Here is a 21,653-nt window from a genome sequence, read left to right as displayed (position 1 = left end):
CCTTTGCCGTGGTCTGGGCACTCAAGAAACTACGCCCCTACCTGTTCGGCACCCATTTCAAAGTCCAAACTGACCATCGGCCCTTACGATGGCTCATGCAGATGCGGGGAGAAAACCCCAAGCTACTGCGGTGGTCAATCTCCCTCCAGGGGATGGATTTCACCGTAGAACATCGCCCTGGTACGGACCACGCCAACGCTGACGGCGTCTCCCGGTTCTTCCGCCTCAGCGAAGAGAACCCCCCCAAGATGATGGGCAGTTCTCTCCGGCTTTCAGCTGGGGGGGGGGGACGCGTGTTGGACCCGGCCTCGTAACATGGCTCTACTGGTCCCCACACCACCTAACCTGGTACCGGCAGCCCCAATCCCCCGGCCTAACCGATCCTTTCCACCAGAACACACGCACCCGACCCGGACATCCTCGTCCATGGCCTCTCTCCCTTCGGCCACCCCGGGCCCGCGTGCCCACTTCATGCACCAAGATGGCCGCCCGGCCCCAGCGCGACCCGGGCCTAGAGGCGCCACTCCGGCTGGAGGACATCACGCTTCCAGGGGATGAGAGAGGGAGGAGCAGTTTCTATCGCACCTCTGGACTCCCCTGGGACGATGGGTTTCGATCGGCCCTCCGGCCTCCCTGAGGGCTGGCTCCACGCCTGCTGGGTGTCTGGGACTCCTCCCGACCCGGCCCTGAAAAGATCACAAGACAATGGCAGGAAACCCCGACAAGCGACCCCCAGGTGACAAGACCCCTGCCTGCACAGACTCCGGACATCAAAGAGGGGTCGACCTATAACAAGGGGTGCTCTGGGACTGTCCGGCAGATTCGACGCTGGAACAACGAGAGCCTGCTGACGCGGTCGCGGCTCCTGGAACTTAGAACCACCTGAGCCCTGCTGAGTGACTCGCGGCTCCCTGAAGATCGTAAGACCTCCGAACTGTACCTGAGCCCTGCTGAGTGACTCGCGGCTCCCTGAAGATCGTAAGACCTCCGAACTTGTAACTGAGCCCTGCTGAGTGACTCGCGGCTCCCTGAAGATCGTAAGACCTCCGAACTGTACCTGAGCCCTGCTGAGTGACTCGCGGCTCCCTGAAGATCATAAGACCTCCGAACTTGTACCTGAGCCCTGCTGAGTGACTCGCGGCTCCCTGAAGATCGTAAGACCGCCGAACTTGTACCTGAGCCCGCTGAGTGACTCGCGGCTTCCACAGACTCCACCGGTCCCGCCGGACCCCACGACAACCAGCCTACCCCCCAGATCGAGGATTGTGAGCTGTGCGCCGGGTACGTCCTGGCCTTGAACCCTTTACCAGACAGGGCTCGAAAAATCTGAAAAATGGTACTAGTCCTGCAGGTTTAGTACCTTGAAATATCTCCTCGACCTAACAGCAACCTACTTGACCTCCGTCTCTGAAAGCGGAGCAAATGTGACAAGATAATTAGATTTAAAGACATCTTTATTGCTCATTTGCTTTGTGAGCAATAAAAAGCTCTTTAAATCTTGTTATCTTGTCACATTTTCTCCGTTTTCAATGACAGAGGACAAAAGTTAGTATGTTTTTCTACTCGCCAGTAAGGGCGAGTAGGACCTAAAAATAGCTCGACCTCATTAAATTTACCTCGCAAATGCGAGCGGTCGAGTGGATTTGTCGAGCCCTGCCAGAGACTGTCCCGCTACCCCCTATCCCTTCCGAGACTCATTGAGCCCGTGCTCTCCTTGTACATATTTGCAGTGCTAACCTGTTTGATAAAGATTGGTTCCTAAGAACGCACGGGGTGGTGTTTCTGTGTCGTGTGGTGCCAGAAGTACGTCCTCGATACGAGATTTCTCCTCCTGAGGAGTCTCCCGCCAGTGCCCGGCTGCGATACTTTGAGGGTGGGTCTCAGGGTAGTCAGGACCCCCTTTCCGGGCTCCTCTGAGGTCGCCGTCTAACAGGGAAAATCCCAAGTTGTTGAGGTGGTCTATCTCCCTACAGGGAATGGACTTTCAGGTGGAACATCGGCCTGGAGTGGACCACGCCAATGCAGACAGTCTCTCAAGGTATTTCCGCCTTAGTGATGAGAACTCCCAAGGGGTTGGGTAGCTCTCCCCACTTTCAGCTGGGGGGGGGACGCGTGTTAGACCTGTCAGCCCTTTGGGTGGTCCCTCCTCATCATTATTTATTTTGTCCCACTTTTGCCTCAAACCCTGTTAGTATTTTTCCTTTTTGGGAACCACCAGACTTTTTAGTATTGATGCAGATTCAGGGAGCCATTTTATCTACCCCTGGAACTTCTGTCTGAGGGCCTTGAGCACAAAATGGTGGCCACCCATTGTCACCTGTGACATCACTGGAACCTACTAGAACCTTCTGCAACATTCTGGAACCCTGTGACAGTTGGAGGCGGTTTGGAATGTTGGGAAGCTAAGCCAGAGTTGACAGTTGGAGCTGGCAGTTGGCACCGGACTGGTGAAGAGAGAGCAGCAGAAACCTGAAGGAGGAAGGAGTGAGGCAGCAGGGGTGGAAACTTGTGCCTGGAGTGGGGTCCATAAACCCACCCTTGATACTAGTCCCTACTGACTGAGCCCAGCCTGGAGTCCTGTGTGGGAGAAAGCAAGAAAAACCATCTTACGGACCTGGACAGCAGGAACAGGCCTTAAAAGTAAAGAACAGCAAGTACCTGACCTGGTTACTGGTAACTACCTGAAGTCCGACGTCGAGAAGCCTGGAGACCTGGAGCCCGAGGTGGAGAAGCGGCGCTGACTGGAAAGCAGACGTCGTACCCGGAGCTGCCAGAGGTCGAGAGAGGGCACCGACGGAGGTCGTGGAGAGTCCCAGAGGTCGAGGAGGAAGTCACCCGAGGTAGAGTGTGCGGCGTCGACGGGGGAGTGAAGTCCGCCCTCCGGAGTCGCCGGAGACCGAGGTGAATCGTGCCGGAGGTCGGGAGTGGAGATCGCACTCCGGAGTCGCCGGAACCTGAAGAGAATCGTGCCGGAGGTCGGGAGTGGAGATCGCACTCCGGAGCCGTCGGAAGTCGACATCGAGCCAAGATAGCCCGACGTCATCGAACCGGAGGTCGACATCGAGCCGAGGCCGCCGACATCGAACCGGAGCCGACGGAAGTCGACATCGAGCCAAGACTGCCCGACGTCATCGAACCGGAGGTCGACATCGAGCAGAGGCCGCCGACATCGAACCGGAGCCAACGGAAGTCGACATCGAGCCAAGACTGCCCGACGTCATCGAACCGGAGGTCGACATCGAGCCGAGGCCGCCGACATCGAACCGGAGCCGCCTATCGACGTCGTCAAGAACTGACATTGCGCCGAGGCCGCCGACATCGAACCGGAGCCGCCTCACGGCGTCGACACGACTCCAGCGGCGTCGGAGCTTCATAAAAAGGGCAGTAAGTGGAATAGAGGGCGCCTAAGGCCCTGTGAAGCCCTGAGAGACTATCCTAGGGGCTAGAGAGGTGCTGGAACCAGCTTGATTGTGCCAGGGGTGAGCTGAGACTAATACAGAGGGGTTGTGTAGTGTGGGAGAGCCAGATCTCTAGATTCCCCCTTGATCTACCTCAGTTTAGGCCTCAGCCTTGTCCAAGCCAGGGAGTATACCCCTCAGGCCATCCAAATCTCTACAAGCTGGGATTGGGTCAAATCATCCCATAGAACCTCAGGAATGTGAACTGATTTTCAAGTGTCACTGTTGGCTTTTATTATTTATTGAGAGCACTGTATTTATTGTATTTATCGCCTCACAGTATTTATTGCCTCACAGTATTTATGGCCTCATAATATTTAATTGCCTGTTACGTAATGCACTTATATTTATGCCCTGATTATTTATGATCTACCTTATTTAGTGAATCGTTAAGACAGTATTTATTTGACGTACCCTTCCACAGAAAAAGCCTTGTGTACTGTGATTGTATTATTATTTATTTAATCAGCAACTAAGAGAAAAGAAGATAAAGAGATATATTTTCAGTATATTTTTTAAGGTGTAGAGTCGTTTTTGGAACGGATGCACGCATGGTTATTGTGTGGGTATGTCGTATGCTTAACACGGTGCCTTCCTTACCGCTCGAGCCAAGCACCCACAGCGCGTCTGGGAGAACACCACCACCACCCTTCCGGTGTGGGAGTGGGTTTTTCTAACACCTCCGGAGAGAGGCAGGTTCATCTCTGAAGATAAAGGCCCAAAAAAAGACCTGTGTTTGGTGTACAAGTTTGCAGTGTCAGGCTGGCTCCTATAGTTTCCCAAGAAAAAATCCACTTAAGTATCTGCTGGACTATGGGGGGGGGGGCGGTGACCAGTGAACAACACCAGAACAACTCAAGAGCTTTACATCAGAGTTTATATCACCCTCTTCGGAACTCAAAACAAGACAACATGATATGGGAAAAATAAGCAGTGTGGCCAGGTGAATATTCTTACAATCTTTTATTATGTGTTTTGGGAGATACGAAGTAGAGAATTCAGTCAGCTGAACAAACCTGGGCAGAAAAACTTCTTGCAAGTCTAAGCTTTTGAGAATTAAATTGTAAGTTCACACATTACACACCAACAAACACGTATTTACTGAGAAACAGACAACCTTTAAATGATTATATTATGGCTGATCTTATGGGTGTGGCTTAGGTACAGGACTTTCCAGCTATTTCCACTTAACTTTATGCCTGAATAGCAGGGCTACTAGCTTGATAAAAATCTAACAAGTGGTGGCCTACTGCTACATAGAATTATGATTCGGAGTTAAAAAACAGATAGAAGTACACTCTGAGAAACAATCAATTTCACAGTTGCCAGGTGATTACAACAAGAGGGAAGCAATTAAATTGTCTAGCTCAAAATCTGTTGATTGTGTTTTCAGCATCAGTTTTAAATGTTTGAAAGGTTTTGCAGGAGACAGATTATAGCAACATTAATCTTAGCCAACCACAATAAAGTTAACATTTAATGTTGAAAAAAACAAAGCAGAAATATTTCTGTGCTCCGTGTTCCTACTACCGAAGGCAGGATGGAATAAAGATCATAAATGACAGTTGCCAAATTGTTTAGATCCCTTACACCCGACCAATGGATTGTTAGCTAAAGAGAGGTTTTATTTCATGACAACTGTTTTCAGAGGGTTTCAGCTAAAGATTGAAAAGGAAGACTTCTCCACCGTGATGGAAATAAACAAAAGTTTTTAATTTACTAAAAGAAGGTTAGATCGCAGGGCTACCTTTAAAGATAAATATAAAGAATATGGATAGTTGACAGCGGTCTTCGAATCAGTGACAGCTACAATATGCATTTGGAAAGGAGTACATGTCTCCTATAATACAGCAACTGATGTCCTTAGAAGACCTAGCTAAGATGCAATCAGAACTACATTATAGTAAGTGCTATGAAATAGGGGATTTGTACCATTCTTAGAGAGCTAGAATGCGAGACACACTGAATTAAGGTTTATTGCAGACAGAGCTCAGAATCAAATGGGTAGTTGCCCACAGGGTGGAGATACTCCTAGCGCAATACATCTATGCCAAATAGGGTTAGTCTTGAACTGCAAAATCTAATGAAAATTAAAAGACTACAAGACCAAATGTTGTAATTTCTAAGCAACTGTAATGCATTTAATTTTTAACGAGGGTTCACACGTATAACCGAAAGGCACTAAAGCAGAAATAAAATGACTAATACATTGTTCCAGTAGTGAGGAGTACATCCATTGGTTTGAAATCTAAAAAACACAAGTTGCAAAAATTCTCATGCTACTGAGGCAGTTTATGATGGACATTTAGAGTTAGAGAAACTGGATGTGCCATCTCCAGTTACCCGGTCCGAACCCGATGCAAAGGCAAAGAATTAGGTAAAACGCACATAACAGCAAAAAAATAATTTGCACAAAGAAAAAAGACACATTGTAACTAGACAACATTTGCAAAGTGAAAGAATCAGGTTCATTGCACAGTTCAATTCTAATCAGATTTAGAGAGACAAAGTGAAGAGGAAGAGAAGAGTGGGCAGAAGGTGGGTGCGCAGTGCACTAAAGGTAAAAGGGTCGCCTAGAACGTTTCCAATACTGGCAAGATGCTGGTTCTGTACACAAGCTAGCAGTGAATAAAGCTTCCAAAAACTACTCCCTGAACTGCCGCTCTTCAAAACAATACAAATCTGGGGATGGCAATGTATTAAAAAATGTAAATTAATGATTAAATTAACAAAATCTAATTATTAATCCTTACCTTGCAAGTCCAATACCGAATCCTGCAAATCTATTCAACTGCTCTGAAATAAATTTTAAAGAAAAAATAAAAGTTTCAGGTTTTCATTCAAAAGTAGCATCAAATTATCAGTCACTTCTAGGATGAGTTTGAGCAAAAACAGTTGCAAATCATCGAACATTATGTAACTGAATGGCTTTGTATCGAATATAATTTGTGACGTTGCTGATGTTTACATTGTGGTCAGTACATCCGGAGAACTCTACTATGCAAGTAAGGTGGTACTATTTCTCTCCAGGATATACATATATAGATAGATATATCTATATACACACACACACACACACAAAAATACAAACATACGCAATTCAGTTTAGAAACTCAGTTAAAAATATACGCTGTAATTTACACTTCAATTATATTAAAAAAATAAACTTTAGAAATCAAGTTAAACTATAAATGTATTACAATGTTTTATTATGAATGTTTTAACTTTATGTAATTTAAATCAATGAAAACACTACATGTATAAATATTTATGTACTTTAAATTGTACAACTTAATTTAAATGGTTATCACATTAAAAAAATTCCCTTTTGCTAAATGCATCTCTCTCTCTCTATATATAAACACATATATACACACACACACACAGAGAAAAAAAAAAAGGATAAAGTAACTGTATAGTTAGGTAGAATGTTCAGTAACATCGTAACGTTTTAAATATATATTTTTTATTTAAAACACAGAAATTCACCAGTTTGTTATATAAAGTAACCTTAACGCGTGTCCTTAGGTAACTATAACTCACGCCCCCGCCATGCACAGTTTCTTATCAATAATTTCATTGCAAGTGTTGCAGTGATATTATCAATGATGTCATAGAAGAAGTCATGAGTGACGCAATATGTAGGGTAATTAGCAGTGTATGGTGGGGGCGCAAGTTATAGTTACTGGAGGTAAGTAGAACTGGTGAATTTCTATTTTTTTTTTTTAGTTTAAAACGTTATGTTGCTACTGAACTTTTCACCTACCTAGAACATTACTTAAATGTTGCTATTTTTCAGTGACTTTGTAGTTTCTTTTTTTTTTTTTCTTTAAGTAATATTTTGCTAGTATACATAAAGCCAACCCGCCAATCACAGTGGCGCGGGGGTTGGCCGCAGGGCCTGGCCAAAGGCAAAGCCCTGCTTCCAGCCCCCTACAGGCAGCCACCCCCATACTGCGAGGTTGGCCACAGGACCTGCAGCCAACCCACCCGGAGGCAGCCAACCTCACACTGCGCACAGCTTTTGGGCGTGTGTGGCAAGGAGTTGGTTGCCCTGTATCCAACCTACCCGAAGGTAGCCAACCTCACCGCAGGCTGGCAACTTGATGCCGCACACAGCCTTTGGCATGTGCAGCGTATGGTTGGGCTTCGAACAACGGGGACCTCATCCACCAGGACCAGATGATTGCCCGAGCCTTGATAAACCCCGGGGACCCCACCCGCAGGGTCAAATTGCAGAAAAAAAAAGGGGAGAGGGTGCGCAGCCCACCCTCCTTCAGCCTTATCAGGCTCTGGGGACCCAACCCGAGACCCAGGCCAATAACAAAACAATGATTGGCATAGCCAGTAGGTCTCGCATTTTGGCCCGTATTAGTGTTTAGACATGCAGCATAATATCCAGAACACAGTAGCGATTTTTTTTTAATGTTTTGGCGGTGCCTCTTGCCTTAGGCATTGAATGGTCAACTTCCTAACTTACACTGCCACTGAAACTGCAGATCAAGCATAAAAAATATCCTACTGATGTAGAAAACACATACACCATGATGGACGCTGTTAAACACAACGAGACATGAGACACGAAATCTGGATAATGAGTGGTGTCAGTGTGGTTACACATCCATGTAAGTAGCAAGGAAAGGCATCGACCTAGAAGCCAAGTGCTGGACAATAAACACATTTGGAGACATCATATAATGAAGCGCAGAAGAGCAGTGGAGTCTCAAAAGACTGCAGCAATAAAATCAAGGTAGGATGTGATTGGTTGGAGGATGTATAGCACCTCCCCATATGTGATTCCAGGAAACCACACACTCTGGAAATGCTAGTTACTTAAAAGAGGGATGACATGAACATAGAACAGAGAGAGCAAGAAGCACAAGCAAGGGGAAGAAAAATGTTAGAAGGAGCATAGGAAGATAGAGAAGATAACAGATCGATAAACTGATCGATAGATAGGTAACAGATCGATAGTCAACCAGATAGATAACAGACAGACAGATGTTGTATAGACAACAGATGATCTATAGATAACAGACTAGACAGATAGCTAGATGATAGATTGTGTGGGTTATGCACCTAATATAGTGCAATACAGTATCTTGTTATCGCAGTGCCATACTATGCTGTCTGTGTTTTTCTGCAGCATGATGTAGTACAGAATAGCGTATCGTACACTGTCATTAGGCGGAGGTGAGTATGGGTTGGATTTTGTATTGATGAATATATAATCTATAAGAAACAGCAGCAATACTTGTGGTGATCACATAATACCATTGCATGTACCATCTCTTTTTTCAGTTAAAGAGTTTATCTTGTCGGAGTTGTTGAGTCTGGTTTTCTGGAGAAAAAAAAAACCATGGTCTTCATATGAACAGCGTTTGCACCCTAGAGTCCCTTTTTTTTCATCCCGTCAGTAGGGGAAAATCTGAAGGCCTAACCATAAGCTTTAGAGGGCTCAAAAATCAATAAGTAAACAGAAAGTTAAAGACATCCCCTTTGCCGATGGGCTTCTGGAGTATGCTGTAAATCGCTCTAATTTTCAAACGCTCCTAAAACAAGTAATAGAAAAGCAGTGTTTAACATGACACTAACCGTAAAGGAATGGCACTTAAAAGTAGGGGGTGGACAAGGCATGGGGGTGCAGTCTTGAGACAGGTATAGTTAGGCCTGGTTTGCGCAGAAACAATTTGCAGAAAACACCAGACAAATTCATATTAATAATCCTGACCAGAGGATTATTAGCAATTTTAAAATTAAAGAAGTCCTTAGAAAAACCACACGAGGGCGCTCAAGACTAGTTGATGAAAGGCACTATTATTGATTCAGCTGGGATAGATTGGTCGCATAGAATCCTAGGACACATCAAGTAATTCACAGTATGGTTTCTCTTTTGAATTGCACTTCCTTTAACAACTGATGCAAAGCTGACAGAGTTTGGCTGTACTGCTTTGTAGCATAAAACATCATTCCGCAATAGAAGGAGCTGTACATACTGATTTTTTTCAGCAAAAGGAATTCGTATTAACTCGGATAACCAAGAGAAACAGTGAAAACGTTGAGATGGACAACCAAAACGCACGAGTGAAATCAGATGGGAGGGAACCAAGCACCCAAAGGAGGGACATGCAACCAACAAAAGGCAGCATTTCTGAATTGCACACCAAAGGACCAATGGTAATCGACAGGCGTGCTTTAAGCCCAAACAGTAGATACTCCCTGTCATGCGCTGCCTACGCTCGACGTAAAAAAAAGGGGGGGCGGGGGGGGAGGGCACGAGTGACTTACCGTCCCCCGCCCCCAAGCGTTCACAGGCCCCAGGGACCCCATCCCCGGGGCCATGTGTTATTTTAAACTGGCCTGCCTCTTGGAGCCTTATTAGGCCCCGGGGACCCCATTCCTGGGGCCAAATTAGATAATTAAGTAGAGGAAGGGCTTGCCGCCACGGTGAGGGTGCAGGTTAAAGTTACCTTAGGGCACAAGTTATAGTTACTTGAGGTAACTATATGTATAAATGCTGAATTTCTATGGTTTTGTGTGTGTAAAATATGCACCTAAATACAACATCCCTGTAACCTTTGATTTTTTTCGGAATTTCGAAGGTTTTTTAAATTCAATTTCTCAACTATAACGTCCCTGTAACCTTTGGTTTTCTCAGTGAATTTTGACTTGTTTTTAATGCTAATTCATAACTACAACATCCCTGTAACCTTTGTTTTTTTCAGTGAGTTTCTAGGGTATTTTTAAAGTAAAGTATTATTTAATTACCATAGGTTAATCCAATCAAAGCTGCGCACACTGCCTCAGGCCCTGCATGGCAGGCGTCTGGCCAGGCCCTGCGGCCAACCACCAGCATGCAGCCAACACCAGGCTGCATACAGCCTTAGACGTGCGCAGTGGGAGGTTGGCCGCAAGGCCAGGCCTGCATCCAGGCTCTGTGACCAACCCCCAAAAGGCAGCCACCCGCGGGCCCTCTCTCGGGGCCACTTTGGACCCTAAAGACACCATCCCCCGGGACCCACCAACATATATAAGGGGGAGGGGGCATATGCCCTGGGGCCCCTATCCCTAGGACCTGGCACATTTTTGGGGAGGAGGGGCAAGTGGCCCCTCCCCGGGTGGCTTTAGACCCTGGGAACCTCATCCGCTGGGGCACAGCAGATGATTTTGGGGGAGGGAGCACTTTGCTCCGGCCCCTGGGCCTGGTGTATTCTTTGAAGGCCGGGTGGCACGCTCCCCCCTCCCCTCCCCGGGCTGATTTCAGTCCTGGGGACTCCATCCTCTGTGACCTGGCCACATTGGAAAAGAGAGAAGGGAGCACGCAGCCCCCCTTCATGGGCAGATTTCCACCTTGGGGATCCCATCCCCCGGAAACCGGATGATTGGAAAAGGGGAAGGGAAGTAGCCAACCCCCCTTTCCCAGGGCAGATTTGGGCCCCAAGGACCATATCCCGTGGGCAACATAGGGTGGAGCTCACCCAGGGCATCCACTACACTTTCGTTGAGGAACAAGGGGGAAGCGCGGTTCCCTCCCCTTTGTAGGTACGGCAAGTCCCTGGGGCTCAATTCAGCTCGGGGAGTGGGCTGTGTGCCCCCTCCCCCTTTTTTACTATGTCTGGGCCCTGGGGCCGAAATCAGCCTGGGGAGGGGCCCAGGTGGCACCCCCATCCCCTTCTCAACATCAGCCAGCACCCGGGGATGGAGTCTACGGGGGTGAAATTGCCCTGGGGAGGGGGGGCCACCCATGTCCCCTTCTCCCCCAAATAAATATCAATGTTCCCTCCTGGACTTGGCCCAACCAGGGGGGGCTTAAAAATAACCAATAAGCACGAGAAACCATATTGATGTTTTTCAGCATACTTGAACAAGCACTAATAAAAGTGATACCTTAGTTGTTCTTAGTTGTTAATCTGAGAAGACCCTGTTTGCACTTCATATCAAAGGTGCTCCTTGGAATATGATGGGAGCCCATCCTGGTTTTTAGGGGCCAGGATGAGACCGCATAGCGAAGCATGGGACTCTCCACAACTTCAACAGGGAAAGGACTTGCCGTCTGCAGAGGCCTGGCGCTAATAGCACTGTCAAACACTGGATGACCCAACCCAAAACTAGACCCCACGCAGGTACACTTGACCCCATTTGAGAAATGACTGATCACCAAGCAGGACAACAAGGGCCTTCTCTCAGACAACTATGCCATTCTAAACAAAACAGCTAGCTCCATGAAGTCTCCAACCTACATAGATGAGAGTTAGAACTGGAATGCTCATTTTCAGCCAAGCAGTGGGCTGACATCTACAAAGAGTACAAAACTCCCGATGCAGTGCTGTAGGCCAGGAAGCACCACTCAAGGTCATGCACTATTGTTATTATACCCCTTCACAGGTAGCAACATTGAAAAATGGCAGTCCAGACACCTGCTGGTGTGACTGCAACCAAACCGGCACCTTGACACAGCTGCTGTGGCTCAGCCCCAAATTTAAACAGTACTGGGTAGTAGTGCTCAAAGATATCAATGAAATGTTTGATATGGACTTACCAGCCCTTCCCAGTTACATACTCCTAAGTTTACCGAACACATTAACCTACCCCCTACGCTCCAGTAAAGGAAGGGCAATCGTGATGGCACTTTGCACAGCTAAACAGGCCATCACCTCCAAATGAGGCAACCATCATACTCCCACCCACACGTACTGGCTGCACTAGCCGAGGGATATTATTAGAATGGAAACAATTACTGCCTCAACATAATCTAGTGTGCTGCAATTAGAAAAGATGTGGGGCACTGGTATCCGCTTCCTAGCATAGCTGTTTCATGAACTCTCCTGTCCGACATATCGCTGAATTCTCTGGCTCACGCAGGGCGCCCAAGCACGTCTCCCAATAACAGATGACACCAGTGCTACCAGAGAAGCCACATGAACCCTTCCTCACAACGCCGAGCCGGTCTGCCTAGGCACCAGAGTGCCTTCCCCTTTCCAAATGGACAATATCTGCTTACACTCTTCCAGTTATCCCGCCCCATGCACCCCATTCTTCCTTTCCCTTCCACTCCCCCGATTGCATCTCACCAACCACTAGATGTAGGCGAGTATGTGTTTTCAGTCGAAAACTATAAAAATAGATTTGAACTCTAAAATAATTACTGAGGGAAAGCACCAACGCTTCCCATAGAAGTCCAGTGCAAAAGAACAAGGAGTCCATAGCCAGTAGAAACTGCTGTAGAGTAAAATTAAGGTTCTAACAAGGAGCATGCAGGAACAGAGCATACATTCATTTGACTAATAAACCATAAAAACAGAGACTTCCCTGCAGCAGGTTAGGTCTAGAGAACAGCTTAGACTTTCACATAAAAAGACTGAGTGCCCTTTATAAAAAAAGAAGACGAATCAGAACTATGTGGAAGTTGGATGATGTCAGTGGTGTGAATGACATACAACCACAAAGGGCGCAACAATACCTCCAGGTTTGTTTCAACAGCTGAGCAAGGAAAAAACTGTGGCAAAGCATGTGCTCAATTTACATTTACTGATAATTTTCTACATCATTCCAATCACAACCTAAGAATAACATATTGAATTTGGGGTGATGGGGAGTAGTTGGTTAGTAAACAGGGTCAGACTGGGCTATATAATAGGCTAATAGGTACTGTTCAATAGGTTGAAAAGAATCTAATCCGCGAGTTGACAAGGATTGATTTTTATTTGAGTGTTCTACTAGGTATTAATAAGCGAAAATGCAAGAAGTTTAGACTATAAATTATTTGCTACCGGTGACCACATCAGAATGAGGGAAGAAATGCAGATTTGGAAGACGGACAACTGGGGTTTATGCTTCAATGCAATTAAGCAGAGTCATGACCTCAGGGGACAGCAAAAATGAGGAACAGAACAGGACAGGAGGTCTCCTGAAAACTCCTATCAATCTCCTCTTCCAACGCTGTACCATGTATCATTATCCCATCTAGCCTTCTGGTCTTCCATGCATCATTTTGATTTGGGATGATCCTTCCAATTAAAGATTAACCAAAATTTGAAGCATTTTAAGGTTGTAAATGGATGTCATTAGTAATAAAGAGGTGGAGAGGTGTGGCTCACTGGTTAGAGGCGGCAGACGCGTAAGCAGAGAATTGGCCATAGACCAGGGTTCAATTCCCGACGCGGCAGGGTCGTGGACCAGGGTCAAAACGGACTCGATAATTCTCACCTCGGTACCTACTCTAACCAGGAACACACTCGGCAACTCTGGGCATTAAGCTTGCCTTATCTCTACAACGGCCCCCCACAGACGCTGGGGATGCCTGGTTTCACCTTGGAGATACCCAGAAAGGGACCATCTCACAGGGATAGCCAGGACGGGTTCCCCAGCGGTCTATAGCGCCGGGACACCTCTTCGTGAGGTAGCTGTTCGCGCTCTACAAATATCAGTATTATTATTATTATTATTATTATAAATCACCCTAACAGAATTGTAGCCGGGAAAGATTTTTGTTCATTTTTCTTAGCTTAGATCCCACAAACTCTTTCCTGAAGCTTTCAGTGGCAAGCCAAACATCTCACTGAAATATGAACAAAGCGTAAGACTTACTTTTAGTTGGCACTCGTGGTACAAGGAATAACAATTCATAACAGTTATAAGAATAATGAACTTCAGTCCCAAAGAAAGTTTATAATTATAGGGAAAAAGCATTTACAAAATATCACGAAAAAGCAGAGATAAGTAAGATGGGAAAAAAACTGTGTTTAAGGAGTACAGTTTTCATTATAGGATAATTGGCCTTGAAATAACAATTGAGTCAATATGAAACAACACAAATATATAGGAAATTATGATCATTTAGAACAAAAGTAAAAAAGAAAACATGCCACCACCTAAACATAGCTGCAGTAATGAATTAAACAAAATACAAAATAAAAAGGCCGCCTTGCAATGGTATTCTAAATAGTGTATAGTTATTTTAAAGTTCTAACATGTCTATGTCTAGAAGCAACATGTTGGCCATCTGAGAAAGTACAATACTGATAATATCATTCGAAAATGGCTGTACGGTTCACTGGCAATAGCCTTGCAGGATGCCATGCTTTGCACATGAAATAAACAAGGTAGAGAGACCCGATAACACAGTCTGGGGAGGTGCATTACATACTAAAAATAATTTTAAAATGGAAAAAAAGAAGAGGAAAGGAAAAAGAAAAGTTAAACGGAACCCATAAAAAAGAGAAAACAGAAAACTAAAAAAGGACTGGCCCACAAGCCGTAGCACTTAAGCACAATCACTTCCGGGCAGATGAGCACATGATCGGGAAAATGCTATCACTTATACAGTAATAGAGCCAATGAATGAAGTAAGTTGAACCATTCCCTCATGCTGTATGCCATCATGGATGGAAGCAGCGCGAGAATGATACTTTACCAGACTAATGGCAGAAGAGAGCTAACTCCAAGCCCAATTAAACCTTTCATGCTATTGTAGTAAGTATTATTACAGTGCAATACTTTTATCTGCAAGTTTTATCATATTGATAATTAACACAAAAGTTCTTGCATAGTAAGGCGAGATCCATGCAACAGAATACCTGCAAATGCGTATTGGGCATGGCCTTTCTGCAGGCTCTCCCCCCCAAACAACCCCTCCTGTATTCTGAACACACATTTGTTGGCTTTTATGACCCTGTGCAATTCACCACTTATAACCAGTTCTAAAGTGCTTGTGTTCTTTCTTTGAAACAAGTATCAATTGACTGCAAGCCAATTTGAGATTTAAATTTCTTTATAAGTTCCTAGTAAAGTGGGACTAAATGCACCCAGGGCCTGTAAATTAAATGCTATTAGTGGGCCTGCAGCACTCCTTGTGCCACTACCTAAAGTAGCCCTTTAAATCATGTCTCATGCCTGTTATTGCTGCCTGTAGTGCAGTTTTAAACAACCAATTCAACCTGGCAAATAAAACCTTTGCCAGGCCTAAACTTTCCTTCTTAGTACACATCACCCCTAAGGTAAGTCCCAAAGTGAACCCTACCCTTTTAATACAGGGTAGGGTTCACCATATTAAAAAAAGTAGGACGTGCTTTTAAGTTTTACATGTCCTGGTAGTGAAAAACTCCTACATTTGTTTTATGCTACTGTAAGGGCTACCCCATAGGATAACACTGGATTACCTTATTACATTTAATTAGTGCAAACTTTTGATCGGAAACAGTTAGGGATGTCGACTTTGGACTCAAACATTTATTGTAATTGAAAATGACTTTACCATTAAAAAAGATTTAAAAGATTACAATTCTGAAAATGCTACCTTTAGAAAGTTGGAAAAAGGAGGGGGGAGTTAGCCTGTACCTCACGTTCTTTTGAAGCATTCACAATTTCGCTTTATGGCCAAACATATTACTTTTTGTTTATACCGGTATTTTATTTATACCTTTTATTTTCAAATTCTTTTGTACTTCATTAGTTTGTTTCAACATGAAAAAGACAGTTGTCCGGTCAGATCTATATATAACCATTTTACAAAACATTTTGAGTCCACATAGATGATAAAACATACTGTACATAATACATCACATTAAACATTTATATACAAAAAGCCTGCAGCTTCGCCCTTTTGGACTTACAAAAAAAGTGACAAAGTTTAAAGCTAGAAAACTTGACCAAGACTCCGTGCAAAGGCTTCCTGACTAGGATGACGACTCCTCAGAATACGCTGATTGAACTTGATCTTCTCAGGAACTCTTCTTCAAAGTCCAATAGTATACTGAGACCGGGCCCAATACACCTCGTGTAGCCAAACCATGCTCCATCACAGTCGGCCTTAACTTTGCCCCGGTCTCCCATACCCACGGGTGGCGCTTTGATCTTTTGGGTGCCATTTTCTTAAATTTAAATGCCTAACTGCGGTACTATGGATTGGATTTAATTTGTTTTGGTGTCATTTTATTTATTAAAACGTTTTATAGTTTTTCTAATTTGGTTTGTGATTTTTCATGCGTTATGTTTTCCCTTCAGTAGTGTTTGTGTGGTGCATAACTAAGTTAAGTCTGACTGCTTTTGTGTAAAGCTACCAGAGGGTTAAGCACAGGTTTATTTAGTGACTTTAGTGGTTCACCCTGACAAGAATTGTGGTTGTTCTTTTTATAGAAAAATACTATGAAGGCCTATTGAATTTAAATATGGTTTTTATAATAAAACCAGGCCTACTGCCTAACTGTTAACTTTTCATAACGCATTAAGACTACCGCATGTGACAAAACATTTTCCAGCGAATCAATTAGGTCTACCTTCTTTAAAATTAGCTTGACACCATAAACAACTGTAGCCTACTATGCTGAGCATAAGCTTTCCCACAGGGAAACCATCACGCATACAGTCATAAAATTGCAACTATATACAACATTACAGTTGTCAGAACAATATATGGGATCCTAATATGGATTCTAATAGTGCAAATCGTATACACCAAGGGTTTCTCAAAGGAGATAACCATCAGCCTAATAGGGCTATCCATGGTCTTCAATGTAGTAACTACAGTCTTTAACACAGTGCAATCGCTAGCAATCTTTTAAGGCCTATTGGCTTTAGTAAATGCTTTTCGAAATAAATATCACTGACATGGTCATAACTTTTCATAATAAGCAGATAATTAGGCCAACAGCATCTGCCATAACTTTTCTCAATGAACCTATGAAGACCTTATCAATGCATCATCATGAAAAGCAGCTCAGACTTCTGTATTATGCAAAAGATTTACCATAAAGCAATCATCAGCAAAAAACGGTCAAACTTATGGTTGGCAAAACAATATGCAACCTCTTTAAATTGGCCTAACCGGAAATAGCACAATGCAATTCTTCAAACCTAAGAGTATGCCAGAAGGAGTGACCAACACACTACTAAACGAACCAGTGAAATTCCATTTAGCAACATGACAGCCTACAACCTTTCATACAGTGTAAAAACATTCCATGCTTAAAAAACTATTTTATTACATACGTTGTTCACAATAAATATGCCAGGCCTACTGCCTTTGTCATCACTTTTGATAATAAATAAATCTGATCTTTGGAACCGGATACACAGTTCTATACATAGGGGATCGGTGTGGGCTAGTACCACAGTCCTTAGGAACACAACCAACACCACTTAAATCATTATTCAACCTGTGTTTTAACTTATATAAAAAAAAGTTTGTTAATACATACACACTAATCAATACTACACATTGATTTTACAAATATATACACAAGCTGGCAGGTGGAAATGTCAACAGGGATGCTCTCTGAAAGTGTACACACCTCAGAAAGTCTGAATTGTCAAACTATTATACCGCCACAAATATTGGGCACTCTCTAGAACTAGCTCCTTATGAAGCGTGCAACACTTCTGCTTCATTGAGTCCGAAGGACAATGGGGGCCACCCATGAACCACTTATTCTTCAAAGCACAGTGGGCTCATTCTTTTAGTTTCAGACCCCATGGAGTTGGGGGTGGCCAGAGCCACTACAATTTGATAAAGGATTAGGATATTCCCCCCAGCAGTCGTCTTCTTGTTCGAGATTAGTCAATTTTGAAGAAGGAGGTCACACAGGCCCACACCCAGGCATGGTTCATTAACTGCATGCCCAAAGTCACAAACATTATGGAGATCAACTGTTTAGAAAACAACATAGTTGGTACTCTTTAGAAAAGCCACCTCTCTCTGCTCCTCGGCCTGGTATCCCCAAGAACAAGGACTGACACCCAACTCTTTTAGTGATAAAGTTTTATATAGCACAAACATGAACCGTGAGGGTATCGGAATGCTTTACAAATGATCGGAAGGAAGAAACTAGAGCAAAACAACAGCATGAATCTAGACCGGTACATAATGTAGCAGCTCACAAATTGAGGAAAGACCTCCACAAAGTCCAAGTCGACAAGCCAACAGACACGATCAAACAGGCAAGTAATAGTCACACTGTATCATATTGTGTGAACTTGAACCAGACAGGCAGATTAACCAGGTTAGAAAGACTAACCAGGTTAACAAAGTTACCTCCTCCTGCCTGCTTCCACACCCTCCTGCTCCATGGGAAAGTTATCATCCAAAGAACCGCTACCCAAGCCCTGATAACAGGACTATGAAAATGCATTCTACGTATTGACCACTGTGCAGCTCACCAAGAGAATCCAATTAATTCAGAAAGCAGCAACCAGACTCACTCTTAAACACCCACTCCACACTCATATACCCAAGCTCCTCCTATGGCTGACCATACCCATAAGGGCACTTTTCAAGTACCTCACACATGTACAAAGCAGAAGTCAAGCAAGGCCCAGCATAATTTAAAAGCCGCATTAACTTCCACACATCGACCAGACACCTCCACTTTGCCAGCCTTCTTCTCACCCATGTCCCTTGTGTCTGAAGAGCCACAGCTGGCAACCACACATTTTCTAACTTGGTTCCCAAAATCTGGAACATCCTCCCCCTCCACATCAGAGCCACCATCTCTATCATGGAACTCCGCAAGAAATGTAAAACCTGGAAATTCTAATAGGCCCCTCCTGCTTGATATGTGTGCCTTACAAAATAACACAATATCCGCTAAATCAATTGTGTATTTGAACAGGATAATGTTCAATGTTTTTATTAAACCAAATAAAAAAATTTAAAAAAGGAGGGCCAGACTGTGGTGTTCTTCCCTACAGATGACAAGACAGAAGCCAAGGTGAGAAGAGTCTTTATTCCAGGCACCTCTGCCACCACCACATGACAGTATTCCTTCAACTGTCCTCCAACTCCATATCCATTGCGTTACCTCACAACATTCTCGTTCCCATTCTAGGAACAGTGTACATAACAACATCTCAGCAAAGCACATAATATATGTCATACTTCTACCTCCCACAACAGACACCCAAAACAACCATAGGGAGAAGCAACTAAATAAACATTTGCTACTAAAATAATCATATAACACATTGCATTGAAAAAATATACCAAAATGCTCTCACCCCAAAAATGCTACTAAAAGCTACGAACAATACCTAAATAGAATACACAAACCTAGTGAGTAGAACAGGAAAAACAGCCCGACTTGTGCGCTATGAAATCCTGTAAATAGGATGGTTTCTTAGTTACTTTCCTTCTCTTTTTTCTATCAGGCACCACCGCTGGAGGTCTATTGATACCTATCCATCGATCACACCATTTTGATTGTCTGTAGTTTTATTTACTTATTAATTTATAACGTTTTGTATAGCTTGAACATAACCCAAGAGGGTATCAGCGCTTCACAATTTGAATGGGTAGGAAAAAATAGTGGGAAAGGACCAGCGCTACTTATATATGGAAACGCGAACAAGGACCAAGAGTGTATCAGAGTACATCATATTTAGAGTAAGACATATACTGTACTGGGAGAAGAACATACATTACTTATATGTGCATAGCAGGTAACACTGGGATTCACAGGTGTAAACCAATCTAGCAAACATTCATGGGGCGGGGTGTAAGCAGTGGAGCCATGGCAGTTTAAGGCAAGAACTTGTTCATTATAATACAATACTCCTGCTCCAGGAGTATTGTACTACGAAGCATTTTCCTGTACGCCCACAACCCACCTTCGACTACGAGAGGAAATACCATCAGGACCCTTCCGCATGAAGACTTCTACCCAAAGTTTGTGGTCGGTTTGAACTACAAATTGCATTCCTGACAAAAATAAATTTTAATCTGTTATTAGCCCCAAAAACGCACGTGTCTCTGTAAAATCCAGTAATTGAGGCACTGGAGGACTCAGGATAAGCTTGAAGAATGTTTATTCTAGAGAGTAAAAGGTTTCATCCATCCAAAAGCTTGAGCCAGATGCAACTGACTCACATACCGAACACTAGATTCTACCACCATGGTGCTACTTAAATGGAAACAAGGAGCCAAACCTAAGTGTAGCTGAGAACTACATAAAGGCGGGTACATGCATAGGAATAAGCACATTGTTACAGAACTTCCCTCAATATAATACAATTAAAACAGTAAGATAAACAAACAAAACAGAGAAACAAAGATAAACCAATCTGGTTATACAAGTATAGAATATACCATTATCACTTCATGACAAAGTCTTTGAACCTTGAAGGTTGTTTTATTAGTCTTTTTTCACCTTGGAGTGCAGTTGGACGTGCAGTGGGACAAGAGGTTGAATTTGTCGATTGCCCCGCATGCCCATTGCTCAAAAAAGAACTATCACTCAATTGAGATTCCAAATACAAGAAACTTCAGTTTATCGCATTAGTTAAAAGCTTGACAACTCTGTGTGGTCTTTGGAACAAACCTGAAGCTTTACGCCCAAAGGGTGCCCTGATCATGACCAAATCACCTACATTCACAAGAGTGGTCTTGACTGCTTTCCTTGCATCATAACTCAGTTTCCATGCATCAATTTCTCCTGCCTTTCTCCTTCCATTCACAAAGCGAGAACGTCCTCCCTTTCCTTGATTCAACATCATTTACTCAATAAGGTGTTATGAGTGTTGGGATGTCTTCCTATGAATAATTCAAAGGGTGTACATCCAGTAGTTGCATGAGGAGAGATTCTATACATCTCCACCTTTTTATTAATCCCTTCTTTCCAGTCTAAATTGTTTTGTTTGGCCATGGCAATAGTTTAAGGACGCGGTTAAAGCCTTCCACTATACCATTCGTCTCGGGATGATAAAGTGAACAGTGTTTGATGGAACACCCTTGCAAGAACTCTTCCATATCATTAGAAACAAACTGAACCTCATTATCCGTTAATAGGAAACCAGGTAGACCTTCTTGTGTAAATACCTCTTTAAGAAAAGTAATAACATGTTTAGTGTCAATGCTCTTGGTGATATTTATTTCAGGCCACTTGGAGTACATGTCTGAGGACAAATACATAACACTCACAGTCTTTACTTTGTATGGGACCCAAGATATCTAATGCTAACTCCTCCCAAGGTCCTTTGGGGCGTTCTTTGGTGACCATGGGTTGTACCCTGAGTTTAAGACATTTTTCACTCAACGTAGATGGTATGCATTCTCTAACCAGAAGTTCAACTTGTAGATCCATCCCTGTTCACCAGTAATTGAGTCTTAACCTCTCTTTAGTTTTTGATACCCCTTGATGCCCTTGATGGGCTAAATCAAGCAATTCACTGCGAAGTACAATGGGGGGAATCATCCTTGTTCCTCGA

General features: G+C 43.9%; 1 protein-coding gene across 1 annotated transcript in view; it reads right to left on the bottom strand.

Annotated features, from left to right (window-relative positions):
* The window catches only part of SLC25A46 (solute carrier family 25 member 46), a 135,028-nt gene that overhangs the window by 87,679 nt on the left and 25,696 nt on the right, over window positions 1–21,653 (bottom strand). The window contains exon 2 of the mRNA XM_085632586.1: window positions 6,212–6,254. Within this exon, the coding sequence (XP_085488712.1) occupies window positions 6,212–6,254 (43 nt within the window). The remainder of the gene's footprint in view (window positions 1–6,211; window positions 6,255–21,653) is intronic.

This window comes from Triturus cristatus, chromosome 2_1, assembly GCF_964204655.1.
Source record: "Triturus cristatus chromosome 2_1, aTriCri1.1, whole genome shotgun sequence".
In the NCBI taxonomy this organism is placed as follows: domain Eukaryota; kingdom Metazoa; phylum Chordata; class Amphibia; order Caudata; family Salamandridae; genus Triturus; species Triturus cristatus.
This window is presented reverse-complemented; position numbering and strand designations above follow the sequence as displayed.